This window comes from Tetrao urogallus (genome assembly GCF_951394365.1).
Source record: "Tetrao urogallus genome assembly, chromosome: 5".
NCBI classification, from domain to species: Eukaryota; Metazoa; Chordata; class Aves; order Galliformes; family Phasianidae; genus Tetrao; species Tetrao urogallus.
In genome coordinates, this window is record NC_136818.1 from 1,771,091 (window position 1) to 1,786,916 (window position 15,826).

The 15,826-nt window shown below is 49.4% G+C and overlaps 1 protein-coding gene across 1 annotated transcript in view; it reads left to right on the forward strand.

Moving 5' to 3' along the window:
* JAK1 (Janus kinase 1) overlaps nt 1–15,826 on the forward strand; it is a gene marked incomplete at both ends in the record, with an annotated part of 66,852 nt that overhangs the window by 2,445 nt on the left and 48,581 nt on the right. The window contains one exon of the mRNA XM_079535460.1: nt 3,081–3,169. Coding sequence (XP_079391586.1) covers nt 3,081–3,169 — 89 coding nt within the window. The remainder of the gene's footprint in view (nt 1–3,080; nt 3,170–15,826) is intronic.

The window sequence follows — 15,826 nt, forward strand, 5'->3', positions numbered from 1 at the left end:
GAAGCCCCACATGCAAAGCACTTCTCTTAGATGTTCCTGAGCCTCTCACCTGGAAACTAGGAAACCCATCAGGGTGATCCAAGGTTCTGAGACTTGCAAGGGATGGGGAATGGAGGAAGCACCTGCTGAGCCTGGCAGCATTGTGGAGGGGCCACGATGACTGACAGGCTGCCCTGGCTCAGTTATCACAGTGCTGATGCTGTCTCTTGTAAAGGTACAGTACTGTGATAACTGAAGGATGGCAGCCATCTGAGCTTCAGAGGCCCTTGTCTGCAGCTGATGGATGGACATTCAGTACAGCATTCCGCTGAGGTGGGTGTCTTCATTCTGATGTAAAAGTCAAGGTTTACTTGAATAAAGATTACACTTTATTGACAGCTTGCTTCTTAATCAACTGTTTTGGTGTGAGATCTTCCAGAAATGCTACGCTTGAGAAACTTCAAAAATGGTTCTGAAAGGGTGAGAAATGATTCTGGAAGGGTCCTGTGCAGAGTGGGGAGTGCTGGAGTGGGGAGGTGAGAAAACGTGGGTTGTATACTTGGTAGTGGAGGACCGGGGAACTACTCTGTAGATGTACACAAACTCCTTTTTAGATGCATTTTAATGCTGCTTGTTATAGATAGCATGGTTTTGGCTGACTAGTGCCCTAACTTGCTGTCTGTGCCCTCTGTTACATGGTTGTATGCTCTGGGACAGGGCTCACGTCACAATCTGTCAGTCTGGGACCGCACAGCTGCAAGCAGCTAGCAGTTGGGTTGTTACAGGCTGGGGTTTCCCTGCCTCGGTGACTGGGACTACAAATCCCTCAGGTAACTTCTGTCATAGTTCCACCTCTAGGAAAAGCTCTGGGGTCCTTGGCAGTGCTGCAGCCCCCCCTCCTCACCCTCGGGGCAGCAGCAAGTGTGGAGGAGCTGCAGCACTCTGCAGAGCTTGCTGTTTAGTCTTGAACTGGAGTTAGAACCAAGTTCTTTAACCCCGCAGGATTTAGAGAGCTCTTCCTTCAGGGCTGGGTGATTCATAGCTGCCCGGGCCTTGCCCTGTACTTCTCTGCTGGGGAGGATGAGGATTGCCTCAGCCCACGGCCACTCAAGCAGCAATTACGTAGTTCATGTTTTCTCTGATCCCTACTGGAAGGTAGCTCTGCCAGGCCGCGCTGCTGGCTGTCTGCGAGCCAGCAGAGTCAATGCTGTGCCACTGCCATGGAGCATCATGCCAGCCTGCATCGTCTGAGCAGGGAAAATTATTGGTGCCGATAGCTGCTGGAGTCTGCTTGTGGAGGAGGGCTGTGTTGTACCAATGCTGTGCAAATGATAAAAAGACATCCTGCTACCAAGAGTTAAAAGTTCTAGATAGATTAACATCTAAGCAGAGCCAACCCTCGGCTTCCTTTCTGCCTCCTCCCAGAGCCCGAGAGGAGGAACCCCTGGCCCCAAAATGCAGAGCTGGTCACCTCCCCAGCGGCACGATGCCCTCGTTGCCCTTTTATGTCATGCTGCGCTCACTGCAGCGTGGAGCAGCTGGCTGGGGCTGGTCCTCTTCCCTGTGAGAAGCAAGATGAGTGCCTAGAGGCAGACACAAGTTTTGCTGCCTACCTGGTCTGAGGAATCAGGTTCCCTACCTGCCTTGGGATAGGATTCTGGGGTGATAAGTTACCTGGGCCGTTTAGTGAGACGTTGTAGCTGCAGCATGCACCCAGTGTTGGTGAAAGAGAGCAAAGCTGCCAGTTGAAATGACATGCCTCTGGGCTTCGGATTGTGATTCTCATTTCCTGTCAAAATAACTACGGCTTTGAGTTCTGACATGGGACAGGAACTGAAAATGCTGTCTGTGCCTCAAAACAACACCTCTGTGATCAGATTTAATGGGAGCCTTTATCTCTCTCTAGCTTAGCAGACACGGTCCTTCTTTCCTGTAGCTTCCTACTGATATCATAATCGCACAGACATAAATACCCGTGGGTTTGCCATGTCTAAATATTGCTACATGCAAACAGTGCAGCTCTCAAGTCCTTTTTGGCACTGAAACGCTTCCTCCCACTAACTGTTAAAGCAAGATGTAAACAACGTGCATATAGTGACGTATCACACCACTTTCTGCTCAAAATAAGCCCTCTGAAGACAGTCCATTTTCTGATAAAATGTTTCATAATGTACAGTTCTGATCCCAAGGAAAGCCCATTTTCTTGTGACATGTCAGCTGTCGTTCTGAATGGATTTGTTCCACCCCAGTGGTTCTCAGGCTGTTTTAGCAGGAAAGTCCCTGTTCCCATCTGGAGGCTGTCGCTCTCCCACCCACGTTCTGCCTGAGAAGAGCAGCAGTTCTGCTCCTGTGATATCTCCTCCAGGCTGTGATTCTGCAGACCAGAACAGCGCCGCTGCCCCTGGCTCTCATCCATCAGCCATCCTTTTAAGGGGAGAAGCAAGCTGCTACCTGCTTCTCACAGCAGTGGGATGAAAGGCATCCATTGTCTGCTAGCACTGAACCTTGGAACCAGGTGGAGCTTTGCTTTTCCCATTTTTTTTTACAGATCTGTATTTGTCAATGTGATTTCTCTTACCATCCAGGGGGAAGCATCAGTACCAAAAGATTTCATTTGTTTATACTAAGAAAAGAATCCTTCCCAACAAAGTTTCAAGCACGCTGTTGTTGTTCCAAAGTCCAGCAGTGTCACATACAAATCAGACACTGTTCTAGTCACTGTTCATTCAGACTGCCTCTGAGTAGTGCAGACCAACTCCACTTGAACTTTAGCCCAGGCCTTCTTGATGAAACATTTTCTAAATCAAGTAGCCTAATGATAATGTCCTGGTAACTGCAAGTCTCAGATGTACCAGAGTGTAACGATGACAAACTTGGTTTTAGGTCAGGTCAAGCAGTTTCTGAATGTGAGCTGTTGGGCAAAGCAGAATAAATAAAACAAGCTGGTGAAGATTCTGGTGAAGTCTACTGGCTTGGTGGGGAAATGTGACTAGCTCAGCCCTGCTGCGCTATTTTTCTTCAGATCTACAGTATCATCTCAGCGTAGCACCTCCATCTCATTCTCTGCCCAGCTCAACAGTGACAATATTTTCACTTTCTAGCACAGAATGGGATCAGTGTGTTCGAGCTGTATTCCACTGCAGCTGTTGCCAACAGAGCGCTGTCATTACCTTCTTGCGTCTGTTGCCAGGTGAGGGGGGGCCTTTTCCACTTGGAGCAAACACACGCAGTAACAGTGACAGCAATGACGTGTGCCTCTGAGTGGGAAAACAAGTCCCCAAGTGCACTGTGTGACCATTTTTGGGGGTTGGACTCAATGATCTCTGGAGGTCCCTTCCTACTTCTGTGATTTTTTCCCTTCTGCACACAATATTTCTGCCTCTGGATGTTACCTTCCTCATGCTAAAACCGTGTGTGTGCAGTGGGGAGGAATTCAGGTGCCGCTGAACGTTTTTGAGCTGAAACAAACCCTGGGTTTTTGACAGTATCGTGATTCACAAAGGGAAACAGTGACTTTGATAGATGTCAGACTGGGGACAGAACTCCGCAACAGGAACTGAGTGTTTCAGTGTGGTGTAATGTCAAAGTTACTGCTATCGGTTGTGTGCAGGCAGATGATAAAGTCCACACTGGGTGACTTGGTATCTAACTTGCTCTTCATTACGTTTCTCAAGAATAGGAGAGGGCCATGGAGGAATGTGAATGAATATACTCTGATGCAAGGTCATACAACTGTATTGTGCTAATGTTACATTTTCTGGGACCAAACCCTGCTGGAGCCACAGGTGAGACCTTCTTTGACTCCAGCTTTGGCTCAGACACGCTTTTCTTCAGATAATGAGTAAAATTCTGGTTCTGATCTCCATTTCCCCATTGACTTCAAGAGGATGAGGGCTGCACTTAGTCTTTTTTAAGCTACGTGGGGATGTTCATCTGACAGTGGGAAAAGCCTCATTCAACTGCAGCACAAATTAGGTAAACAAGAGCTGTGACTTCTGGGTGTGACCTGGAGGTGAGCATGGTAGGGGGCCTCTTTCTGCCTAAATCCATCGAGCAACCTCCAAACGTAGAGATGTATGTGTTGGCACTGTAAGTTTCAACTTCTGAGCTAAAACAGCCCCTCCGTGGTACCTCTGGCAGTGGCTGGTGGGTATGTTGCTCCTGACTCCAGGCAAAAACACCTGGCTGTTGAGTGCTTGTGTGTGGCTTGGGAGGGATGGAGAAGGCAGCTGGTTATCAGTGGCCCCACAGCTGATGTTAGATTTCTCCCCATGGTGAGGCAGAGCTCACTATTGACCAACCTCCATTTTCATTAACTCCAGAAGCTGGCAGAGTACACTGAATAATTCAAGAGAGACATGTTTAAACATTTGCACAAGCCTCAGATTCCTCCTGGCTAAAAATAAGCCTGTGAGAAAGAAAACGATTCTCATTCGAGGTGCCAGCAGATGGGCAGCAGAGGCACAGACCCCATCCCAACACCATCATGTCGCTGCTCCCAGGGGAACATTGGCCATAGGGCTTATCCCCACTGCTGGGGCCAGCCTGAAGGTGGTGCAAAGCAAAGATACGAACTCACAGATGCCCTTTGAGGTCAGCATTTTGGAGCACCCGAGCAGAAGTGGTTCTTCCACAGGGAGAGATCTGTGCCTTTCCCACCGTAGCTGAGCACCACTGGGCAGAGCCAGTGTGCCAGGCTCCGTTCTGATGTTCTACTGAGTGCCTGAGATTGCTTGCCAGTTTGGTGCACTTCATGTATAAAATATATTGGCTTCGTGTCCCCAGGGTGACAAAAAATGTACTGAGTTCTTTTTTGGAAAAACTTCCATTGTATGCACAACAACAGCTTCTCAGGGCAGCCTGTGATGCTGCCCCACCAGCAGCCAAAGCCTCGCTGCATTCTGGGGTTAAATGCAGTGCTCCGGGGGACTCTAGAAATTAAAGCCCCCAGAGGTTATTGTTAATAAAACCTAATTAAATTTGGATGTAAATGTAGCGTGCTGTTGCATTTGCATCTGGCTTTTGGTGGTTTACGTGTATATGTATGTGAATTATATAAGCAAGCATACTTGTAAGCATGCAAACAAGCATCTGCGCATAAACAGGTGCTTCTGAACTCTGGTGGTGTGGCTGCAGTGTGCCAGCACCTAACTCATGGAATCACAGCATGGCCTGGGTTGCAAAGGAGCACAACGCTCATCAGTTCCAACCCCCTGCTGTGTGCAGGTCGCCAACCAGCAGCCCAGGCTGCCCAGAGCCACATCCAGCCTGGCCTTGAATGCCTGCAGGGATGGGGCATCCACAGCCTCCTTGGGCAGCCTGTGCCAGTGCCTCACCACCCTTTGCATGAAAATCATCCCTTTGGAGATGGCCATGCTGGGACATAGGATGTGAAGGAATCTCTCCTCCCCAAACTGAGACACTTAGAAACCCTAGTTAGCTTGATAAATAACAAAAAAGAAGGAGTCTGAGGACAACACTTGGAAGTTGTTAATGATGAAGAAACAATTCACACGTTCCATTTGTCTCAAAATAAATTCTCTCTTGTTTTCCAAGCAGAGACAAGTGCTGTAAGCAGCGTCGCAGTCACTTTTTTGCTCGTGTTATGTGAGCACAGGAAGTTTCAGATAAATTCAGCAGCAGATCAGATGAAAGGACTCGTGCACTCACATATCTATTTACACAGCCCCCATGGCAAGTCGCAGCCCATTGCTGCAGTGCTGGGGGGCCTCATGATCTTCAAGGTATTGCACAGCCATGCTGGGTGGCACTTTATGGGAAGCTTTGCAGGCAGGATGTATTTCTTTTGGGGAAAAAAAATAATAAAAAATAAATTATTTTTAAAGTAAATTGTCATTTGAGCAGCACTGAACATAGCCTGATGCTCTGCAGGAGCACGGGTGATTAGTGCTGGAATACTTTGCAGTACAGATGCAATGTAAGCAGCCCGTTTTCCACCTTGCGCAGCTCCTGTGACTTCACGGCCTCCTCCTGATGTTCACCAGCACACAGGAGAAGAAACAGCCCTGGATATACTGCCGAGAAACAGGCTGCTGACAGACTGAGACCACTGAGATGGTGCTAAATCACGTTTATGTAAAGGTCCAGGCCATTCCAAGCTGATGGCGTCCATGATTTAAAGCACTTTACCGTACGCAGGGCCACTTGCTGTAGTCTGAAATGTCATGAAAGCAAAAGAAAGAAAAGCTTTTAAAACGTTTACACTGTTTGAGATCATGTGAAAACATCACCTTTTCTAAAGAAAAATGATGGCAAGGTGAAGTTTGACTCCTGAAAACTTGGAAATTGAACTGCATAACAAGCAAGCGAAGGGAAAATTTGTATGTAGCTGCCTGCCCTCTTCTGTTAGAAATAATTTGTTTGAATTCCATTTCATTTTTAATTCACAAATACCAAGAAAGAGCAGCCCTGTTGTCAGTATATTACTGTATTTTTTTTTTCTTGGAGGACGTCAGTGCTTCCTGGAAACTGCAAAATAAAGCAATAAGGGAGATAATTAGTGATTCTTCTGACCTGTCACTCCAACCCAGCGCAGTCCTTACAGGGTGAGGAAAAATTGCTGTGCTTCAAAGGCCTTTTCTGCAGCTCTCTGCAAGCCTGTTCTCCTTATAGACGCGAAAGCTACAAATGTATCTGATTGCTTCCACAAAGAAAACGACTTGAAATGTTTTAATACAAAATTACATCATTCTCATAGGATGGGGTGCTGTGGTGAACGCAGGCTGGAGGGTTGGAGCATTTAGCCTGCTTTCCCAAGGAAATAGGTTTCTGAAACTGCTGTCAGTCAGTCGGTCTGTCTGTCTGTCCTCACTGATGACTTTTGAACTTGACAGTCACTTCCAGTCAGCTTAGCAGTGAGACAGACGTGTTGAAATAATTCCTGAAGATTTTTGTGAAGTTGATAGCTGGAAAAGAGCAGAGGGATGGAAATCGGTGCTGCTCCATGTGGAAGATGGGCAGCACTGTTGTTGCGTTTGGAAGTGGCTGGAAATCCTGCTGTTATTAACATAATTTTGGATTAATTTCTAGAAGCACGTTGATTTCACCCCAATTAGGGCATCACAGAACAGTCAATAGAAATCAGAAGTCAACACTGTCTTGAAACTAAGGAGAAAAAGTGAAAAGCTCACGTTGCAGGCAGAGATTAGACACGATTTCTCCGAGGCTCCAAGTGCCAAAGGACGCCAGCTCCATGTGTTAATTGCAGCTGTGTGAGCACACAAGAATTAAATTCTCACTGAAGGATTCATCCCTGGGCACGGGCTCAGGCTTTGGGTGCTCGTTCAGACAGTGGCAGAGGTAAAGCTGCTGCCTGAGCTGTGGCCACTAAAAGCAGCCCCAGACTAAGCCCCTTATGCAATCCTTCCGTCACAGCCACCTCCTCAGCTTGGGTTTGGTTTGTAGCTCTGAGCTGCATTTAAGGACATTTGCAGCATCAACAACTGTGCTAGAAAACGAGTCCTGAATGTGGAGCATAACTAATACTGATCTGGTATGGAAACCCACCATGAGAAACTGGTCATGCAAGGCAAAGCAGTGGGAGTGCAGCCCCAGGGAGCAGAACAGGAGAGCAAGGGAAGGTGGGGCTTTCTGAGAGCCGCGGCACAGCTGCAGAAGCTGCCAATCGCAGTCACAGATTTGCTCTCTCTCCCTCCAACCTCAGCAAAATGGGTGAGACTGACACTTTGTGCAGAGCGCTGCTAACGCAGAACCAGTGATGCGCCATGGCAGGGGAAGGTGAACGCCCTGCGATATGATCCAAACTGCTTCCCTGGCAGCTCTGAAAGCAGGGCTGCGGAATGACCAGCTTGATTCCTCTGTGAAAGGGGAAAACAATGAACGATTATCTATCTATAGTTTGTAAACTACAACCACACGGATGCACGGTTGTGTCGTCACGTGCAATCAGCCCCTCCACCTGGCTCCGGGGTGGGAGATTAGCAAGGAGATAAGGCTGGAGGATGAGGACAGCCCAAGTGTGAGGCAGGCAGGTGGGGAGCAATGCGTGTCTGTGTCTGAACAGCCCACAACAGCCGGGCATTGCACACCCACGTGCTGTGGGTGCATGAGAAGACTTTGACAAAAAGATGCTATCAGCTTGCTCTGATTAAACTGACGTGAATTACATGGAACTGCCGTTGTGTCAGAAGATGCCACATTTACCGAGGCTAGCTTCTTTTATTATTTTAATGAATGATTTGTCTATTAGGACCGTTCTCCCAAAGTGCAGCAGTGGATTGGTTCTTTTCCCAGAAGGGAATGCCAAATATGTGCGTGCACATGGCAAGGGGGAATGGTTCTCTTACTGACACGACTTCCATGCGTACCATTTGCTGTGAGTTTGAGTGTCTGAAACCACAATGAAGAAACCCATTTATTTTCTGTGCACGGGGGAGAAAGGTGGAGACAGGACAAGGGGAAACGGCCGGAAATTGCAGCATAGGAAGTTCCACACCAATGTGCACAAGAACTTCTTTACAGTGAGGTGACGGAGCACTGGAACAGGCTGCCCAGGGAGGTGGTGGAGTCTCCTTCTCTGGAGATGTTCAAGACCTGCCTGGATGCCGACCTGTGCGACCTGCTGTAGGGAACTGCTTTGGCAGGGGGTTGGACTCGATGAGCTCTGGAGCTCTCTTCCAACCCCTACAATTCTGTGATTCTGTGTGCAAACACCGAAACACCGAAGCACCGCGTCTGCATGTCTGTGCAGAGATAGGATGGGTTTTAGAGCTCACATACACGCAGATCCTGCGCCATAACTGGAAGATATGGAGCTCCAAGAGCGCAGGCAGGCTCCGCTTTGGGCTTTTTGGTTGGGATTAGGGAAGAAACACGCAAAGCTGAGATGGAAGCCAGCACACCCTGAGGCCGAGCAGTGACAAACGGGTTGCCTATTAGGAGAAATGTCTTCTCCAGAGCACGGTGAGGCACCGGCACAGCACGACCAGAGCGTTGGGGGGTTGGATCACCATTCCTGGGGGTGTTCCAGAGCTGTGCGGATGTGGCGCTGAGAGGCGCGGGCAGCGGGCGCTGGGATGTAGGCTGGGGTTGGGCTCGGGCCGCTCGGAGGGCTTCTCCAATCTCAACGACTCCGAGGTTCTGTCACTAAACTCAAGCCAACACGCAGCCCCACCGGCTGCCCCGTGCCGCACGGCAGCCCCATCCCGGCCCCCGCGGGCAGCAAATGGCGGCGCGCGGCCGCATCCCCCCCCCTCCGGCCCTGCTGTGGGAGGCGGGCGCAGCCACGCACCGCCCCCGGGCGGGCTCAGCCCGGCGCATGCTCCGCGGGCGGTCCTCCGCCACCGTGCCGGACCGCCGCCCTGCCGCTGCCGAGCTGTGCGGGCTCCGCTCTCGCTGACCCCGGGCCGCGCCGTCCCTCGGCCCTTTGGGGCGAGCGGCTGAGGGGTACGGCCGCCCGAGGTGTGACGGCAAGCGGTGAGTCGAGCCGGAGGGGGATCCGCGGGCCTCGCGTGGAGGAGGGGGTGCTGGTGGTGCTGGTGGTGCTGGTGGTGGAGGGGCGGCGCGGCGGCGCGGCGGCGGCTTTTCCCCCGTGGGGTGCCGGGAGATGGCGGCCGGCGGCGGGGCGGCGCGGGGATCCCCTGGAGCACCTTCAGGGCCACCGGGCAGAAGGGGGCGGCCGGGGAGGGGGAGGGAAGCGGCGGTGGGCCCCGCTGGGTTCGGCCCCGCTGCACGAGCTGCGTTGGAGCGGTGGAGGAAGTGGGGCGGTGTTGGGAGAGGAGCGGATGGGGTGAACTCGGCGCCGGGGCTGAGCGCTGAGTCAAGCTGAAAAAGCCGGGCGCTTCTCCTGCTCGGATCCCCCCGAGCTCACGGCGGGACTCAGAGCGGAGTTCCCCGCAGATATCCCTGCGTTATCTTCTGTGCGAGCTCAGGGCTTGGGCCGGCAGATCCGGCCCGGCTATCGGTCTGGCTCCCGTGCCGGAGATAGAGGCGCTTCTTGGACGTCTGTCAAACCCCTCCCCGCGGTGCTGCTTCCCCGCCGTCCCGCTGTGTGTCTGTGCGGTTCGGGCCGTCCCGTCGAGTTGGGGATCGGAAAAAGACGTGTGGGGAGCTCTTATACAGGGAGAACCGGGAAACAAGGATCCGAATGCCAACCCCACCACTGGGCCGTTCGTGTTGGTATCAGGACTGCATGGTGGTGGCAGGAGAGGCCGGGCCCAGCTTTGCTGAAATAAACCTCGTGTCCCTGCTGCAAATAAGGCTCTGGGTGATGTGGGGAGCAGGGCTGTGCTTGGGGGCTGGAGCCCGTTGTGTGCGGGAGGCTGGGAGTCCTCCTAAGTTGCATCAGTGCTTATATTTAACTCCAATCGGCCCGTTTAACTCTTGCTGGGAGGCGATGCTCAGAGGTGTCCTGGAGCAAAATGCATGCATGCTGGTGCTGCTTTGATCAGCAGAGCAGGAGAGAGCTGCTGGGCTCTGTTTTGCCCTTATATGAGCAGCGATAGGCGTTTCCTTCTGCCACTTGTTTTTAAAACGTGCAGGAAGTTGCACCTTGATCTGAGTCTGTGCTAGGTGACACTGTGGGTGTCAAAGCACAGGTGCTTTAAAACAGAGTGGGCTAAGGGCAAGTTCTTTATAGAGAGAGCGGTGAGGTGCTGGAACAGCTGCCCAGAGAGGCTGTGATGCCCTGTCCATCCCTGGAGGTGTTCAAGGCCAGGTTGGAAGGAGCCTTGGGCAGCCTGGGCTGGTGTGAAATGGGGAGGTTGGTGGCCCTGCATGTGGCGGGGGGTTGGGGATCCATGATCCTTGAGGCCTCTTCCAACCCTGGCCGTTTTGTGTGATTCTGTGAGGGCATAATGCTCTGAGCAACCAGCAGGTTGGAGCAGGCCCATGCTGGAGTGTCTGGTGCTAAAAGCGGGCAAACACAGGCAGATTTTATGCTTTTCTAAATATATTTGCAACGATTTGGTTGTGTTTGAATATCTTGCTTGTCTACGTGTCTGCAGGCTGTTTGCCTCATAGCCCAGTGGAACAGAGCACATACTGTGCTTGTGCAGAGCAAAGCTGCAAGAGTTTGACCTTTGGGAATGGTTAGGTGAAAAGCTTGTAAAAAATCAGAGTGATTGGGTCTGGATTTGCTCTAGAATATAAACATGGAGCTGGAATTAATCTGAGCTTGTTAACTTCTGGGAGTCTCTGCTCTGTGAAAATCTTTTGAACTGGCCTTTTTGGGAAGCAGATTGTGTAAATCTAGAACTGTTTGGGGACGTGCTCTTTCTGCATGTGCTCTTTCTGCATGTCCACATTGACTGATCTGCTATGTGAATTTAGGAAAAATGAGAAGCAAAACCTAGAGAGAACAGCTGATACAAATCTTTGGAAAGCAACCTGCACCAGTTGCAGAGCAAAAGGTGAGCTGTACCTGAGTGCTCAGTGGTAAAACCAGCATTCCTTTTCACCTCATTTTTTTTTTTTTTCTTAAGAGTCCACAGTTGAAAATTAATTCAACTCTACCTCATGTCTGGAGGGACTGGAGGTAATCCAGGCCTCTTGGCTGGAGGAGTAAGCTCTATGAGTAGGGTAAGTTTAGACTAACTCTTCTGTAGTGGTTCAGTCTTGCAGATAAACACCCAAATCCACAGAAGCCAGCTTCCCTTTTCGTGCAGAGGGGCAAATCCTTTGAGCGTTCTCTGGCAGCATCCTGCCGTGCGCTGCTGCAGACAGGAGGTTTTCACAAACTCTTCCTACCCTGTTCCTCCCCATCCTCCCTTGGCTCGCAGTGCAGCACGGTTTTCCCCTGCAGACCCAGCCTTGGGTTTCCTGGCACCTGGCTGCTGCTCGTTGCGGTAGGAGGAAGAGCTTCAAAATACAGCACGAAGCCAAATGGAGAGCCCTCAACTGGGTGATGTGTTGGGTGTCATTGCCCAAGGAAGAGCTGTGTGTTTACGTGAAGAGGAAGGTGTTGAAGTTGTTTTGAGAAGTTAAAACTTCCATGGATGTAAATGGATTGTATTTAGATGTGAAAAGGGTCATTAAAGGAACCTATAAATCAGAGAAAGTGATAAGAAATGGGGGTGTGGACAGAAGGCTGTCAGGTCTTGGTTCCTGACTCATCTCGTGTACAGCAGGAGCTAAAAATGATCCAGAACTGAACATTTTGTTGTAAGCTGGCAATATGCATTTTGCTCTTTTGTAGTCTGACAGTTTGTAGTTTCTTACCGATCAGCATTGTTCCTGTAAATGCACTCACAGTCTCTGAAACACTTAAGATGCAATTGGATTTCAGGTATTGATAATGGCCGACACTTGCCAAACTGACAGAAAATGGCTTTTACTGTTCAGCATGCCATTCTGTCAGCCTGCCTTCTGCAAGGAGAGCTTTTTCAAGGGCTGGTAATGCTCACTGTGCAGGTTGGGGGGAAACAAAAAATGCTGGCACCTCATCAAGGAGGAAAGTGTATCATTTTGGAATGTCTGGCAGCTAAATTGTTGCATTAAGCTATTGCTATGGTGTCAGCAAAGAGCTCCATGTACGGCGTGCAGCATTTTGTTTTTGTCATTCACCTGATCCTTCGGAAGTACCGAGACAGCCTTGAGAAATGCTGGTTACTCAGGGTGGCCTGGGGAGGTAATATTGTTTTTCCTGGGCAAGCTGGTTGCATTTTCGTACAGTTATAGAATGGCCTGGGTTGCAAAGGACCACAGTGATCATCTGGTTCCAACCCCCTGCTGTGTGCAGGTCGCCAACCAGCAGCCCAGGCTGCCCAGAGCCACATCCAGCCTGGCCTTGAATGCCTGCAGGGATGGGGCATCCACAGCCTCCTTGGGCAACCTGTAACCTGCATCCTTAGGCACAGTTGAAATTAAAACAAGGCACTGGGAACCCACCCAAGGCTCTAAAACCTCACCAATGCTGCACTATACGCTTATCCACCCCATTCTCATCTCCCTGAGCCTTCCCATCTCCTCCTTGTGTGTATACATACAGTGCAAGTCTTGACACATGGTAAATCTTACATGCTGCAAAACCCAGAGATAATAGTACTAAACACTGAATTGATTCAGTTTAACAGCAGATGCTCCTTCTTCTAGGCAACAGAGCAGCCTAGAGGACCTCACAGAACACAGCCACTGGAGGTGCACCCATGCTGGATGGGTTTCCTGCAGCCAGCCACTGCAAACAGCTTGTTCTCTGCCAGTGAGCCTGCTCTGCTCTTCCAGGAGCTCAGCAAATTGATGTTTCCCTCTCCTTAGTTCAATGCACATCCTGAACTTTTCTATTAACTCTCTATTTTCAGCCCTTCCTTTATTTCTTATTTTTCTCTCTCACATCACACAAGGGAGGAGAAAAAAAAAAAAAAAAGCTAACCAAAAAGCACGTGCGATGGTTATTTCAGAACAGTGAGTATTAATAACCATCATCACGTAACACTCACAGAGATCTTTGTTTTGCTATTGATATCAGAAGGATGGCAAATGGTAATTAAGGAATTATACCCATGTGAGAGAGGCAGACTATGCTTTTCATGTACAAAGCTGCTCTTTCTATTACTTACATGATTCAGGGGGGAAAAGGAAAACCTGTTTGAAGGTTTACAAGGCCTTCAGCTTCCCTCCTCATGAGCAATTAAAATCTCAGGACCTGCTCCTTAAAAGTTCACCTGTTCTAAGCCAGCCAAGCTGATACAACCATTACACTCCATTTTCCATTTCCCCCCCTCCAATGTGAACCAGGAGAAAATCACCCAGAGGGTGGTGATGCACTGGCACAGGCTGCCCAAGGAGGCTGTGGATGCCCCATCCCTGCAGGCATTCAAGGCCAGGCTGGATGTGGCTCTGGGCAGCCTGGGCTGCAGGTTGGCGACCTGCACACAGCAGGGGTTGGAACTGATGAGCGTTGTGCTCCTTTGCAACCCATAGAATTATCTGTGATAATTCTATCTTTGGCTAAGCAGCCTGTTTGTTCCCACAGTACATTTCTGCCCCAGACTAGCATGAATATGCTGAATTCCTTCTTCATGTATTGAGGTAATATTGACTCTTGTCAAAATTCCTGTCCAAGTAATTGCTGCCACTGAATTATCTCCCAGGTGGTATGGCAAGCACAGCTCCTTGCAGATCAAAGTATTGAATGTCTTCCAGCTGTAAATAAAGGAGGACTGGTACAGAGGTTTGTCATTTCCTCCTGTGAAAAGACCTGCTGGTTTCTTATAAGCCATGATTCTGGAGGCTGCTGCTCCAGCAGAGGCCTCTGCTCAGCACTGCTCTTCTGCTGTACCTGAGATGGAGAGGGCAGCTCTGCCCAGCTCCAGCACTGCTGTGCGTACACAGGTGCTTGCAGGCTGAGACAAAGAACTTGAAACCTGCTGGCCTTTGGAGTTCCAGACCTCCTGCATCATGATTTCTGTACAGGGTTGGATCACTGTTAGTGCAACACTTGGTCTGGGATACAGCAACTCACTTTGAAATATCAAAAAATGCTCCTGTCCCCCTAAGTGAGCCTTTTACTGCCTTAATGAAGGAGGATGGAGCAGACCAAGATATTGGATCTGCAGCTTGGGCAGGGGAGGGACGGAGGGGGGGGGAGCACTGTGAGAAATGTGTTTGTGTGTTGGTTCAGTTCTTCAGGAAATGAATTTGGCAGGCCCAACTTTTATACCCGTTTTGTGACAGTAGGAGCACAAAGCAATATATTAAACAAAACAAACCTTACAGGCCTTGGCACTCGTGCAGTCTAAACAGCTTCCTGTTGCTTGCCATCCACACATATCTGTCTGTTCATTTTACCGCTGTTTAATACTTTCAAACCAAGTTTTTGGCTTTTGATAGTGCTGTATTGCTTTGTGGGGCATTAATTATTTAAGAGAAAGGAGAAAAAAAAATGCAGAAGGTACCAACAAGTTCAAGTGTTGCATGAGACTCATGCTGTTATATTGAAACCTGCTGGTTTGCATGGTGGGCCTTTTGCTGTTGGGTTTAATTTTGTTGTTATTGACCCATGAATGTCAGCGTCTGTCACATCAGAAGTCGATGGTCTCCTGTGTAGAAAGGAAGTCTCAGTTCTGAGACTTGATCAAGAACACTTAAAAGTTGGCATTTGCAGTTTACAGCTCACACCACGGTTTTCTTGTACACTCTTTCATGTTTACTGAAGATGCACAAGGCATAACCTTTCACTTCCTGAGTGTTTCTGCATTTTACTTTTCCTCGGAGCACGGCAAAAACAGCTAATAATAATTTTGAAATTGTCTGAGCCCATGTATTTAGAGAGTTTAAAAGTTCAAAAGAAACCAGATGGGTAAGTTGGCAAGTCTGACCTGTGTGCACCTGCTTCTCCTGTCCCCCTTCCATGTCCCTGACGTGTGCTGGAGCTCTCTGCTCCATGAGGAATCTGTTCCTCCAAAAAAACATGGCCCATTCACCTTTTTTTTTTTCTTTCTTTTTTTTCCCCCACTGATTCATTGCATTTCTATCAAATTATTATTATTTTTTTCCTTATTTGAATCTCCTGCCCTTACTTCTTATTCTCATTTTTGCACTTGTGAGCCATTTGGGATCGATGGCTTTCTCCCCACTGATAGTGCTTGCAGTAGGGCAGTCCTAAGTTACCAAGCAGGTTTACTGCTTGCATCTTGCTGTGGGAAATCTTGTTTTCTGCTCGTTTGGATGCCTTTCAGTACGTGCACAAAGAGCATCAAGTGCCATGGCCATCTCACTGGGCATTCCAACTCTGCTAATGTGCTGCTTTGCTCCTGCTGTGTTTTATGCTGGATTTAGAGATCTACATTTGGCTGTGTTGGCTGATGGTGGTGCTGTCTTTTGGTTTGAATTGCCCCAGCTGGTGTTTTGGTGGCTCTAGCTAAGCAAT